General features: G+C 38.8%; 1 protein-coding gene across 1 annotated transcript in view; it reads left to right on the forward strand.

The window, feature by feature from the left end:
- slc24a3 (solute carrier family 24 member 3) overlaps positions 1-15,272 on the forward strand; it is a 72,026-nt gene that overhangs the window by 12,462 nt on the left and 44,292 nt on the right. Inside the window, exon 2 of the mRNA XM_057342264.1 lies at positions 14,363-14,503. Within this exon, the coding sequence (XP_057198247.1) occupies positions 14,363-14,503 (141 nt within the window). The remainder of the gene's footprint in view (positions 1-14,362; positions 14,504-15,272) is intronic.

Raw genomic sequence — 15,272 nt, forward strand, 5'->3', positions numbered from 1 at the left:
TAAAACGCGCTCTCTCTACAGTTTTAGCGCCAACGCGCTCTCTCTCCAGTTTCTAGACGAGTACAATATTAAAGCGGTTCCATATAAACAATGACGCTCAAAACTGCTCCGTCACACAGGTAATATTAGAACAAAAACAACAACATATCTTGGTTCTAACAAACAGAAAAAATTATGTTACTCACATACTTATCCGAATCAAAGCAACCTCCTCGGGGGTGATTTTAAGACGATCTTTCTCTCCAACGACTCTCTGCTGGAAAGTATCTCCATAGATATCTGTGAGTATCTCTGCTAAAAGCCTTAGTACCGCGGGCCGTAACGCGTCTCTGCTGGAAAGTCTTTATAATATTAACGCAGGTCCTAGCTCCTGCCTGACTTTTAGCCTTCTTTTTATACTTAAAATCCACAGACCTTTTATTTTATGTAATAAATAAGACATCGCTCTTTCTACAGTCTTTCTAATGCCCGCATGATCTCTTCCCTGCGTCAACATGAGAACGACATCTTTTTGTACTGTGGTGGCCACCGTCGTGTTTGGACTGAGCGATTCGTTGCAAATCTATAATACAACGCTAGTGGCCTCTGTAAATAAAAAAACTGCACCTTTAATATTTACTTAATATTTTAACAAAAACAAAATGTATTTTATAAGTAGAATTTACTTTATTCTGGTTAGTAAGTTGTACTTGAATTATAGCAGCATGTTTTACTTAAAAATATTCGTGCAAATTGTTACGAGGATTTTATTAAAGAGTACATTCCTCGAGATCATAAAAAATACATTTCATGAAGTGTTTAATTTTGCCGTGTTTGAATGTAAGCAATCTGCCAAGTTGTAAATCCGAAGGTGAACGAATAACAAAGTTATTAGCTTATGAAAAAGGTAATCGACTCTGAATCACGCGAACAAGCCATGACCTGTCCGAATCTTTAACCACAATGTACCTACGTCACTAGAAAAATCCCCGCCTACTGACTGCGAAAACTTAACTCTCTCCTCCCCAAACACTGTACTAGCTCGTTCGTGACGTGTGCATCATGTCTAAGAGAAGCTGTGTTCTATGTAGTGAAACTAAGTCAGTCTTATTTTCACTACCAAAGGAAGAACTTCTGAGGAAAAAATGGTTACTATTTATTTTTCAAACGACACCAAAGGAGTATAAACCGAACGTTTTACTTTGCGCGCGTCATTTTACCGAAGATTGCTTCATCAATCTTGGCGCCTTTACTGCAGGATACATTAAACGTCTTTCCTTAAAAGATGTTGCAATACCAACTTATTTGGACCTGTAAGCTCCACCGAATCACAACCTGTAAGTGTGACTCTTTATTTTTGTCTTTACTTAAAATTAAATTTGTGTGACGTTATCTCATGTCTGTGTTTAGCTAACGTTACCGTTATTTTTGGGGTTGTTACTGTTTGTTTACCTAACGTTAGCTATAAACTCGTTGCGCTAATGTAAGTGTTCAACCATATTAACTCGCAAAGTCTTTATTTCAAGAACTGCGTGGTGTACTATAGTTATAATAACATCTGAAGATATGAACACCGTACACTGTATGCCGTGATAACTAACTGTTACAAGAGAAGTGTCTAAAACAGTCCTTTTTCTTACTGGCATCTGTATAAGGATTAAAGAATGATTCGTCAGACTCGGGCTCGAACTGGTAAGGTAAAATCGACGCCATCTCTCTCTATACACTATTAATATCCAACCACCTGCAAACCGTAATACAGCAGTAATGATAGGCGGTCCATTTGCGACACATGCTGAACGCATTTGACCAATCACAGCAGACTAGACCATTTGACCAATCACAGCAGACTAGACCATCTGACCAATCACAGCAGACTAGACCATTTGACCAATCACAGCAGACTAGACCATCTGACCAATCACAGCAGACTACACTATCTGACCAATCAGATCAGACTACGCTGGCGGAAAGGCGGAGATTACACAGATGAATCGCGGAACGAATCATTTGAGAGTCAGTCAAGAAGTAAGGTAATAAAAACTGCTTATTAATACGAAATAATAGTATTTTTACATCATGTATGTACATAAACTTGTTGTCGGACACTCCATAAACCAAAATAAGCCCTTAAAAATATTGAGGAATGTACTCTTTAAGTAAATTCTACAAATATTTTTTTTCAGTGAAGGTTTTAGGTTAGTCCCAGACTAAAATGAATGTGTGACCTGTCTTAAAGGAGACATCAGATGAAAACCCCACTTTTTCTGTGTTTAAGTGCTATAATCGGGTCCCCGGTGCATCTAGCAATCCAGAAAACGTGAAAAATAGGAACCCAGTAAGTTTGTTTTGGTGTGCATTTCCCTGCAAGCATGTGAGAAATCGAGCCGTTCAGATTTCGCTCCGATTGTGACGTCCAATGCGGATTTTATTATAATGTGACCGCCCCTTAAGTTCCACCCACCGTGCTCCACCATTGTTGTTTTCACAAGCGACAGCGGTGTACGTGACGCCATGGCTAAAGTTCGTGGACAACATGCAATGTCCAAACCTGGGAAGAGACAGGAGTGGATTTATTTTATATTTAGTGGAAATCCATCAGAAACCATATATAAAAACCTGCTTGTTTGCGCGAATCACTTCAACCCGGAGTGCTTTTTCAACCTGGGACAGTACAAGCAGGATTAGCTTCAAAGTTGTTCCTCAAGAGGGATCGAGACCGACTGAACGAGACAAAACTGCCGATGTAAGTAATATTTATCAACAGTCTGAATTGATGTAAATGTACCGTATACAGTATATAGGAGGATAACGTTAGCATATGATAGTGAAGGGAGCTAAGTCAGTCACGGGCTAAATAGAACATTCAAAGCCAGTGTTAAACTTACTGAATATAAGTGCAGATGGACACTTGGAGTTTAGCTGTATGAATGTTAATACATTATGTGTGTTAATATGTTTAGCTGCGACAAGCTGTTTGTTTTGCTAATGAACAGGGGCGAACACTGGGGTTAGTTTCGTTTTAAACATCTCAAATCATTCGTGTTTAGGCTGAAAAATCTGTCACAGCAAACTAGCTCTCACGTTGTGTGTGTAACGTTATAACTTGTCAATGACAAGCGCTAAAATCCATGTAATTCCGCTGAGATCTGCAGTGGATTCCGTGGATTTTAGGTAAGCATACATGCACAACGTAAGCGCATAGGATGCGCTGTTTGCTGTGACTGATTTTTTGGTCTCCGGACGAATGATTTGAGACGTTTAAGACGAAACTAACCGCAGAGGAATTCAGGAAATATAATTTAGCTAAACCATTGCCACTACACGTGTGTTGTGTTGACACGCCGGACAGAAGCGGGGTGGGGTTCGCTGTAACTCTATGCCCCGGTTTCACAGACAAGGCTTAAGGCTAGTCCCAGACTAAAAGGAATTTTGAGCTGTCTTAACTGAAAATATCTTGCCCTGACATATCTTAAAATATGTCAGTGCCATTGTTGTGTCTCAAGATGCACATCGGTAATGTTGTTTCTAAGGCATTTTAATAAAAGCGACTTAAATAGCCTAAATTAACTAAGTCTATGAAACCGGGCAATTATCATTTAAAGAGACATGCACAAAAACGGGTTGCTGTGAGCATAGCTGTTTTTGACGAGGCAAGAAGGGTTTTGTTTACACAGCCATTGAGTGTTTTTAAGCAAAATATGTTCCAGACATTTCATGAAGACCCTAATAAATCATACCAACTTGTTAAAGCGGCAACGAGCAACTTTTGCTCACTGTTGCCCCACGTGGTTGATAAGCGGAATTGTCTGTATGCAGTGTCGTAAAAACTGTCGCAAAGATTTCCCGCTGGCAGCTCAATACACGTGAGTTTGTTTACTAAGCCGATGGACCCAGATACGTCATTCAAACTATGTCCACCGATCAGGTAAAGTAGTCCGTGTTACCATATGTTCTTCGTATATCAGTGCAAAGATTTATGTATCGTAAGTAGTCAACCCTACGTGTTCGAAGCAAGGTTACCAACTTATTCTGGTAACTTTGGCCAAAAAAATATGTTATATTGTTATTCATAAAATGTATATGTAACTGTACTGTTTTTGAAATCAGCGTTTCATCTTCATTGCATACCACACGGGTGCCAACACTATGGGCTGTACTACAGGGCTATACTACAACCTCAAAGTAGACTCGGAGGTAGCAGCTGATTGTTAGAAGTTAGCACAGAGTGTGCTAGCTGGAACATTTGTATTTACCCGAAACACAACGCATGGACTTGAATGTGTTTTGTAACCTATAGTACTTTTCTTTTGTTATTATATCGGAAGTCACTAAACATAATCGCGACCAGACGTTGTGTTTTGTGTAATATATGTAATAACTACAGTCAACTCGGTATGAAAACAGCGCATAGCATGTACATATATACTGTATAACGACAACATTAGCCTAATCAACGACTGAACTGTTCAACATTCACGTGGTTTACTGGTCTGAACAAAATAATCTGCTACTTTTTACCACAACACGTTTAGTGTGGTTGTTTAGTCTTTATTTACAAGCGCTACACACATTCATGACGAGACACGACAACATGCTAGCTATCGACACCGGCAACCATATATTATCTCTCAGCTACCTTACGCTTATAAAGTGCGAACCGGTGTTGCGTCAATGACACAGACTAATAACAAATACGTTCAAAAGTACAGGATAGTAACAAAAAATGTACAAATAACACTTACAAATCCAGGAGCCGGACCGCTAGGTCTGCATCCCTTTTGCAACCCGTTGCCTCTTGCTGCTCGCATCACCAAGTGTAAGCCCGTCCGATATTGATTCGTGACCGGCCTCGTGTCCGATCACTCTCTCGCTTTCTTTTCTTTGCTTCCTCCGACAAAACCCTCTTTGGGTTTTTGGCTGGCTCTGCCATGGTGATGTTTTGGTTCGTTTCGTCTTACTGTTAGCTCTGCTGTTGGCTAACTTCTCCCAGGCTACGACTAAAACGTGACGTATGCCGTAAAGCAGGGGATAGGCGGGGCTTGTACCGGCCCGAACACCAAAGTTACAAGTGCAATTTCAGCTGATAGGAGGCTGCTCAGGTAGCAACCGCAGTAAAATTCGCCCAGTTAAAAGTTGACCTACCACTAAAATAATTTTAGAGACATTATTTTAAGGTCAAAAAGTTGCTCGTTGTCGCTTTAAAAGTGCTCATCTGAGGAGACCTTTAACTGAATATAACTTGCCCAGAAATGTCTTAAAATATATCTGTGCCATTGTTTTGTTTCAAGATGCACACCAGTAATGTTTTCTTCAAAGGCATTTTTATAAAAGCAACATAAATATCTAAATTCAACTAAGGCATAGTCCTGGCTTAAGCTAAGTTGTGTATGTGAAACCGGGCCTTTGAGACATTACTAAAAATATCTTCTTTTGTGTTCTACAGAATAAAGAGACGTACAGATTTTGAATGACATTCATTCAATGAATGACATGAAGGATGCAAGAATTCTGGTGAACTCTTACTTGGTGACCTCTTTAGTGTACAGATGTTTTTTGAGCTACTGTTTATATGCTGTTTTAATTTCCAGATGCATGAGTAAAACTGTGACTTGTGATTGGTGTCAACACATGACCATAATAACAGAATTTAAGTGGTGATACAGCAGATTTCAAAATAAACCTCCAATCATCCATTAGCTTGGAACCTCAACATATGCACATTCTCAGTGCTAGCACACTCACCTGCGCTAAAAGGGGAAGAAGAACTGATTAGCTTTTTAATTGTGTGATTTGGATCAAACACGAGCTGACTATAATAGAGTGTAGTGCAAATTGCCAGCGAGGATATGAGAAGGTAGCTCATTAGTTTTCAAACAGGATTACTTTATGATTCAAATACACATTTCCTTTCGGTAAAAAGACAAATATGCATAAGATATTAAAATTGGCTATGAAAGAATAATGAGTTCTAAGCTTTTAATCTTTTGACTGTTTTGAATTATATAAGCCCTTGTTTGATATTCTGTCTGATTACATGAAGCTGCAGTTGAAACCTTTGAAGGGAATACGTTGGTTGGAAATATACCGTAACCTGCGGAGGATGTGTTTACTGAGCTGAAATGTCTGTACTTTGAGAGTTGAGATGCTGACGGGGTTCGTAAATTGTGGCTGTTTGTAGCTCATTCAAAGTAATCCTCCTGACAATTACAGAGTTACCGAGCACAAATCTAACATTGCCTGATAGACCTCAAAGATACAATGAAATGTGCTGGTTATATCTCGCTGCAGGCCTGCTTTTCATCAACTGGGATTGGATATCTTGTTAGCATAGAAGAAAGTGTCTTATGACTAACATGAACAACCTTGAGCAAATCTGAAAGATTAACCCAGAACAATAGACTAAAATCACACCTGAACAGTGTGTACTGTACTTAACTCCAACAAAACTTAAATTGGCTTTTAACACTTGAAATTGTTAACCCCTGGGCGTTCCGAGTGAATCCTGGGTGATATGTGCCAAATAGTGCATGGACAAGATGTTTCACGGGTTCATACATGACCCTGGGTTGGTAATTAAGCCTCAATATTTTGGTTTCACGATTTTAGACCGTAAACCCTCGGATCACACTCTTTGCATTTTTATAAGGTCAGTAGCATTGATTGGATGAATACAAATCACAACAAGCACTCAACCCACTTTAATAACTGCTTGTACATCTATGAAAATGTCACCACGTAAATCCACAGTGGCTCTGTCACCTGAAACATATAAAATAAAGGCAAAACCAGTTTTCTTACAGACTTATTGTTTTCATACAGACTTTTATTTAGTTAATACATTTGCCGTCAATGTTTGTATACTTATTATTTTTATCATAGACACTGAAACAATACACAATTCTGTGAATATATCTTTCATGAAATATTTAGCACTTCAATAAATATTTAGATTGGTTTTCTGTTCAAAGAAATATTAAACAGGAAAGGATAACCCAGGGTTATGCACAGTGTGAAAAGCAATATAATTATTAAAACTTGATTTGTGAAAAAAGCGGCATTTATATTTATATATGAAAAGTTCGTTGTCAAAATAGATTTTCAAAAATTTGCGAAAATAATGTTTTTTTATTGTGCATTCATGAAACTGCTGTTGGGTTGTTTTGATTAAGTAATAGTAACTCAAATAATACAGCTAACTACCACAATAAAAAGATAACACAATAAAAATGTAATATTTAAATTTAAAATTTTAACTATAAACTGGTAACACTTTACAAATAAGGTTTTATGATTTGTTAAGGGGGGTGGGCGGGTGCCACAGTGTTTCATGCATTCTGATTTCTTTACAATGTTAAACGTGCTGGCTTCTCATGCTTGACACGGTCAACTTGTCAAAAACAAGTTGGATGTATTACGTAGTATTTCTGTGCTCGATACACTCCCACGGCGTTCGTATAGATTTCGGAAAGTTTTTTCGAACATGAAAGTCCGTTTCGTAACAACTTTTCTCAGTCCCTTATTGGATAATTCTCCCGGAAAAGCACGCCCACGCGTCAACCTGCGAGAGCCAGATGAAAGAGCACGCCCACATGTCAACCAAGGAGAGCCTGAGAAGGAGCATGCGCGCACATGTCAACCAGCTGGAGCAAGAGAGAGAGAGCACTGCGTTGGCGAAGTTCACTGCATTTCGGTGAGGAATGTTATATAAACGGTGGATATAATGCTGGATTTGGAGATCGTTTGAAACTGATAGATGGCGCGGTCCCAGCGCTAAAAGATGCCGGACATAAGTGAAATGGAGTCATATGTCTTTGTTTTGTTGGCAATGGGTGCACACGTGCTTTAGTTCCACCCCCCCATCCCCCCCACACACGTCGTTTGTTTTCGGATATAATCGTACAGCTGTAAAAAAACTAAATTTTCTTTGCTAGCTAATGTTAACTATTGTTAACAAAAAGCAACTGTAAAGTGTGGGTGACATTATATATAACATGATCACTCTAGCAGTGTACATTGTTGTAGAGTCTTCTAAGAAAGTCATTTTTGACAGGAATCTGAAAAGGTTTCAGACAAAAGCATTGCCGTAGCAAGCTATGAGGTCACCGAGGTCCGGACCTCTGTAATTTTTTCACATTAAAAGATGGATTAATTTCACTTGATGTGAGAGGCTGGCCGCGTCATCCGATTGAAAGAGTTGTGAGTGCGTGGGTATGCAGTCTCCACACTGCGTACCCGTAATAACACACTTGCATACCCGTTTCCATGATAATGATTAATATAGTGGGGAGCAGCATATGGGAACATTTCAAAGCGCCAGTTCTTGTCCAGTTCTTTAGGCTGGTAGCAGACACCCACCGCAGGAGTCACACCACCAGCAGACGCTAATGAGACTGTTACTGCCCTGTCACATTCATAAACGACCCATTACTGATGCACAATCACTGACTGTAAATCTAACCAAAATAGATACTCTGCTAATACATCAATCTGAACATCAACTACGATCAATTATTCTTGGACAAGCCTTAGTTTTAAAATCACCAATTAACATTAAATCACACTTTGAGTTCATTGGTATTGGTATTTTATATAGGTAGTGATGCCCGAAGTACACACACACGTACCTCAGTTTCTCTTCTGAAATCTTTGTACCTCTCCTATATCCCTAGCTTTGTTTGACTAGTACTGTCCCACATTCAAGTTCTCACCTAGGTAGCTAATGAAGATAAACTAGGTAATTATGCTTTTGACAGAGTGGAAGCATGCAGTGTTATATTTATCTGTGTGTTGACAGTATGGGGTCAGATATGTAAGGGAACACTGAATCTATAGCTGAGAGTTTCCCAGGTAGTTCCTCCACACAACAGCTGCTATCTGGGACAGTCTTCTGTTGGACCAGTTTTCAGGTGATGTGCTGCAGATGTGGCTACGAGGAGCAATCTATTTCTTTTTTGACAGTGTATAAAAAACAATGCGCAAGTAAAAGCGTCTGCAAGCATGTCCACAGAAATAGCAGCGTTGGCCACGGGCTTTCAACATTTAGCTGTGTGAAATGGACCGTCAAGTCTCCTGACAGATATTACAACGAGGGTGAAGAACAACCTTGTTACATAATTACCCCTTTCAAAAATCTACCTTAATGAATTCAGGCATTATTGTTCTTTTTTAAATGTTGTTGTATAGCCGTATGGTTAAGCATCTCAAGGTTGCAGGTTTTGTAAGGAGGGTGAGACCCAGGAATTGTAACTTTATGTAGGTTGCGCTTTGACTGACGTACTCTTGAGTAATTCCCTTACATTAGTGTGCTGTATCTTATGTCACATAAATATTGTTTAAAACATGGAAGGTAACTAATTAATGACTCTTGGGAATAGTGACCAGTACACCACGCATCTAGATACCATATTGCACATGACCAAGAAGTGATAAAAATACTACAGAGAAGTAAATAAGACACTTTTCCATTAACAACAGATGCTGTTCGTTACAGTATCATATTTAAGTAAATTTTTAATGAGTATTGAAGTTGTGCGCATGTACTGATGGTATCATTAACTCTTTCAAGTAAGACTTTAAATGGTAAAGGTCCAGTTTATGAAATTTAGCGCCATCTATCAGGGAGATTGCGAATTGCAACCAACGGCTGACTCCACCCCTCCCTTTCGAAGGTCACTGTAAAAAACAACTAGTAAGATTTACTTAATTCTTTTACTTAAATTTACTTTTTACTAAAATTTTACTTATTAAAAAAACAGTGTGCAAAAACTTGACACAAAAATTTAAGTAAATCCTATAGTTGTTTTTTTACAGTGTAGAGCAGTTTGTCCGTTTAGGGCTACTGTAGAAACAACATGGCGAATTCCATGCAAGGGGACCTGCAGTGTATGTAGATAAATAGCTTATGTTAAGGTAATAAAAACATAACGCTTCATTATGTAAGGACTTTATACACCTCTGAAGACATAGTTATGTGTATATTATATTGCATTTCTGTCAATAGATCCTCCAATAAATTACACGCAGCACCTTTAATATTGTTTTATACTCAATTCTACAATTTCTTTGTGCATGTCTCTGATGTTTATTTTGTAATCTGAGGTCACTCAAGACCATTCTGAATGCATCTGCAAACATCGCTAAATATAGCACTGCAGTAAAAAGAGTGGCAGAAAGTTGCATTATGTGTCTTAGTCACGTTTGCTATCTGTGAAATTACTTGAACATCAGGACATGCACCTACGGCTCTTCTGTGTAGAGGAAAGTCCTTTGTTCTAATGCATTCTGGTCTTGCGTTGAATTTTTCATGCTTTTTTGTTAAACATTGAGTTTTTATGGCTCGTTTATCTCTAAGGTCTGGGCATGTACCATCAAGCTAACTCAGAGTTTGCCGGAGGCTTTTTGCTTTTACGTGCACCATGTTGTCGTTGTAGAGATAACAAAGAGAGTGATGGTTGCGTAATGATACTTTTTAAATGTAATTTTTGAGCATGGTCCTTGGTTTTCTTTTGTACATTTTTCACCTGAGAGAATAGAGGCACTGATGGGCTCCCTCGCAGAGGTGCTGTGGGCTCTGTGGTGCAGCTGCACAAGATCTCTGTTAATCTCTTCTTGAGCCTTGAAAATGCAATCTCTGAGCAATAAAATTTCCCCTGGGTGGCCAAATTTCAATATAAAATGTTCTCTTAGCAGCATACTCTGTTGCATTAATATATTTTTTTATTTGACTAGAACATGATTATCTTACATGTTTGTGTGTGTATTTTATGTCTCTGGAGACTTTTTTAAAGGTGCTTTGGGCTCTCTGCGCATGCTGAGAATTTCACGTTTATTACTTAGTTCCTTCTCAGTAGTATTTCTAAGACCCTCTTCTGTTAATGTAAATGTTTAATGAGCATGAGAGTTACTTGCTTCCAACTATATTAAATAAATATGATGCATAAACCTCAATGCAATTCTCTTTTTGATTCCCAGCACGTGTACTGCTGTGCACCCTGTGTGTGTGTTTTGTGTGCGATTACTTGTGTTCATCTGAGCGTGATGTCATAAGAGTTCAGCTCTACCCTCTGCAGTTGCGTCACATCTCCATAGTAACTTCCATGCCCCTCTTACGTCTGTGTGTGCATTCTGGCTCACTGCACAAGTAATGCCGTTTCTGTGCAGCGTTTCAGAGAGAAACACTATATTTCCAGGAGGCTGCCACAATCTAATAGAGCCGCTATCTTCTGGTCTAACATGTTTTTGTGGATGGAATCTAAGCTGCATGGATAATTAGCAGACAGCCACTATGTTGCGTTTTAGAACGGAAGAGTGAGAGAAATAAAGATGAGTGTGGGAGAAGCTGGGGTGGAATTCACCAACATTAGCTCCAAGCCCTGCTGAAAAAACAATAGAACCCTGCCACAAACACAATGCAAATTTAATGGATTTAATGGCTATAATGGGAATTGTATTGGATTTAATGGAAACTGTAATGGTGTTTACTGGTATGTGATGAATTTTATTGGTGAGGTGTTATCTGGCAGATTAATCATATTGGAATAATGCCCAAAACACTACAAAAAGGAATTTCGTAATGGTTTTTAAGGAAGAAGCTAATGGTTCATAATGGTATTTGAATGGACACCATTACATTTTTTGTGATGGTTTCTATTGGGTTCCTATAGTTTTTTTTCAGCAGGACGCCCATGATCCAGTATAAATGGATAATTCACCAAAAAATAATTTTGTCATCATTTACTCTCCTTTGAGTTCCAAACCTTTATAAATTTCTTTGTTCTGATGAACACAGAGAAAGATATTTGGACGAATGCTTGTAACCAAACAGATCTTGGACCCCATTGACCACCGTAGTAGGAAAATCACTTTAGAATTTTTTTTGAAGAAGATATTTTGAAGAATGCCGGAAAGCAAACAGTTCACAGTTCAAACAGGGGCACTTTTGACTACCATTGTAATTTTTCCTATGGTAGTTAATGGGGTCCAAGAACTGTTACAAGCATTCGTCCAAATATCGTTCTCTGTGTTCAACCAAACAAAAAAATGATACAGGTTCGGAACAACTAGAGAGCGAGTAATTCATGACAGAATTTTCATTTTTGGGTGAACTATCCCTTCAACAAGTTGCTAGTTCTACTGTGAGCATAATTAATTTCTTTCCAACGAAAACATGTCTCCTTTATATATAATTTTATTTGTGTACATTTGCGTATGATTATGACAGCATTACTAAAGAGGTGTAGAGCTGATTTAGGTGTATGGATCACAAGGCTGAAGTGATTCTACAAAACATTTGTCTAACATATCACAATAGCTGCATCTTCCAAATCGGAAAGTTGTTTGAAATCATTTTTTTATATAGAAATTGTATATATTTTTATTGGGTGCTAAATAACACAACAGCACATGCAACAAAAAAAATGCTATCAGGTGCAATTCAGTCTGAGTAAAGTGTTCCTGAAAGGTTATATAAACCTCATCCTGGCATAAGGGAACATGGTAGTGTAGTGTGGCTACACGCATATAGCAACAGTGTTGTGTTGTTTTGCTTGTTTTGTCCTGGCTAGATCACTGCTATCTTTACCATGACGATATCACTGAGCTATCACATTTTCCAAAAGTGTCACAACTCTCTTCGCTTTACATGATTCTTTTGACATCTCGGGGGGCCATGAATTATTAAACAGTTTCTTCCAGGAATGTCATTGCCTGGATGTCTTTTTTCCATTTCTCCTAGTAATACTTGGATCGGTGGAAGGAATCGAGTGTGTTCTCATACTCTCCTTACAACCGGATCCCAGTTCTTTTTATTATCACCATCTCGCGTTGCATCACAATGTCAAAACGCATAACGTCATAATGCACCACACAGCCCTTAAACCCCCATCGTGAGTGGTGTTTTTGATAAATATTGAGGATTTATTTATAGCCGCTGGAGCGGTGAGTGGGGGCCAGTGTTCTGAAGATGGCTGAGAGGAGTGGAATAAGGGTAGAGGCGATTGAGGACAGAGTGACCCAGATGACAACGCTGCCAGAATAATCACGCCCGCCTATCCCAGACAAGCCCAGACTGAGCCACTGCCGTGTGATGTCACTCTCATTACTCCTCGGCTTCGCTCCGCACCACAGACGGTCCTCATGAATATTCGGCAGGCTGACTTCCGGGGCCTCTGTTGCTCACGGTAACAGAGATGCCGTGGCGCCGTGAGATTTTAACAGTATCACATAGCAGCTCGCTGTGTCCCTGCGAATGCAGTGTGAATAAGAGACATCATGCAGTAATATTGTGCTGGACCGGTCATACCTGCCCAAAAATGAATATAGAAGATAGAATAATGTGAAATTTAGTTGGTTTACTTGGCAAACATCACTGCCTTGGCCATTCTGTTCTGGTCTATATGGAGTTAATAGCCTGTCAATCATTTGGTGTAGCACAATTTTGGTTCAGGTGCCCTGTTTAAAAAAAGAAATTAGACTACAGTAAGTTGACTGAGACATTTCTATCACTCTGTGGCGGCATTATTTTGGGATGTAAGAACAGTGAAATCAAGTGTAATGTGGGATCTTGATATTTCATGGTGTAAAATTGTTTTGAAGGCTTGCTTAACGGAATAGAAAACATGCTTCATGGTAGAGATGTCCACTAATGGTAAAACCATGCTTTTGATTTTGCCTCAGCAATTGTTTAGTCTGAAATATTGTTAATATTCTTCTTTAGGGTCTCGGGAAGGCTAGAGCCCCTCCAAACATATAAAATGTTATATTTCAAGTGATAGCTAAAACAAGTTACCACAGAAATATTTATAGTAACAATTGCAAATTCGCCATGGTAACCATAGTTTCTGCCAAAATACCACGGACACTATGGTGCTCTGCCAGAAACTATGGTTACCATTTCAAATTGATATAAGTAAAGATGCAGATAAGAAAGATTTAGATTCAAACAAATATATTTTGATCAGAGGTGTCACATGATCTCCAGACTGTGTTGACTGAAATCTTGACTGAAATCAAGTGTCTCTCATGTTTAAACAATTAAAAAAACAAAAAGAGTAAGAGTGAATTTTGTGGTGCAATTGACCTGTGGGATTGTGTGTTAGTCCCTTTGGATTTTTACTTTGTTCATGTACAACTTCAATGAGAAAGGATTTGACATTTAATGACTACAAATTCTCTTTATTGCCTCAATTGCCTCAACTTTTATATTGTCATTAATAAGAATCATAAGTCATTGTACGAATAATAATTAATAATTAGAAGTCATTTAACTAAAGAACCCCAGTCAAATGTTCTGGTACAAAAATTGGGAATTGGTATCCCAATTGCAGTGACTGAGAGAATCTTTCTGAGGTAAATAGCAAATATTTTATTGTGTCCTTTACAGGTTATGGCATATCCGGCCTCTCTGCTGAAGACAGTGAGAAGTGGGAGAGTCGCAGGCTCCTGCAGGAGTTTGAAATTGACAGCAACTACACGGATGATGTGCAGATTGGAACCAATGTTGATAGGAACTGCACACCTCCAGGTAAGAGGTTCACCATCCCACACAACTTTACAGTCTGTCTTTCCTTTAAATTCGACAGCGGAGAGGAAGATGTCAAAATGCTTGTTTATGTAGTAGTGGACCTAGCAGGACAGATTCGGGAAACAGCAGCGTAATGTGATAACTGAGTCGAGCTTAGTTTCACTTCTTTGATTGAAGTTTTTGAGGCTGGCGTTTCCCTCATGCCACATTTCCAGATTGAGTTGTATCTTAGAAATCCATGGCACACAATTCCAAACTTTAGGACTGACAGTTCACGTTGTTAGTTTGTAAGTAATGAAATGTGATATGTTTCTTAAATGCGAAGCATTACAGTAATGTACATCTCACACAATATGTGCGGCCTCTGTTTCGGCCCCTTGATTTAGTAATTTTAGCTCTGTATCAGGGCTCTCCTGTCATCACTGAGGCAGACACTAACTCTTTTGTTGCTTTTTGAGTGAGTAATCTCGCTGACACAGACTTTGTTATTGTTCCCCTTGGGGCTTTCTGGAGGCTAGGAAGAGTGTGATGTTTGTTTCAGACTGTAGAGTCCTGTGAGCAATAATTTAGTTATGACCACAGGTTAAAGGTTAAAAGTGTTTGCAAGGTGAAGACCATGGGGAATTAGACACGGTCACGTCCCCTAAGACATTAACCTGTATAACTGAGTTCTATTGAAAAAACTATTTTAAGCAAAGCCATAATTTAACATTACAACCGTTATTGCTGATCATCAATTTGGTTGATGCCTCCCCATAAAAGATCTCAC

The sequence above is a fragment of the Triplophysa rosa genome, linkage group LG9 (assembly GCF_024868665.1).
Source record: "Triplophysa rosa linkage group LG9, Trosa_1v2, whole genome shotgun sequence".
Lineage (NCBI taxonomy): Eukaryota > Metazoa > Chordata > Actinopteri > Cypriniformes > Nemacheilidae > Triplophysa > Triplophysa rosa.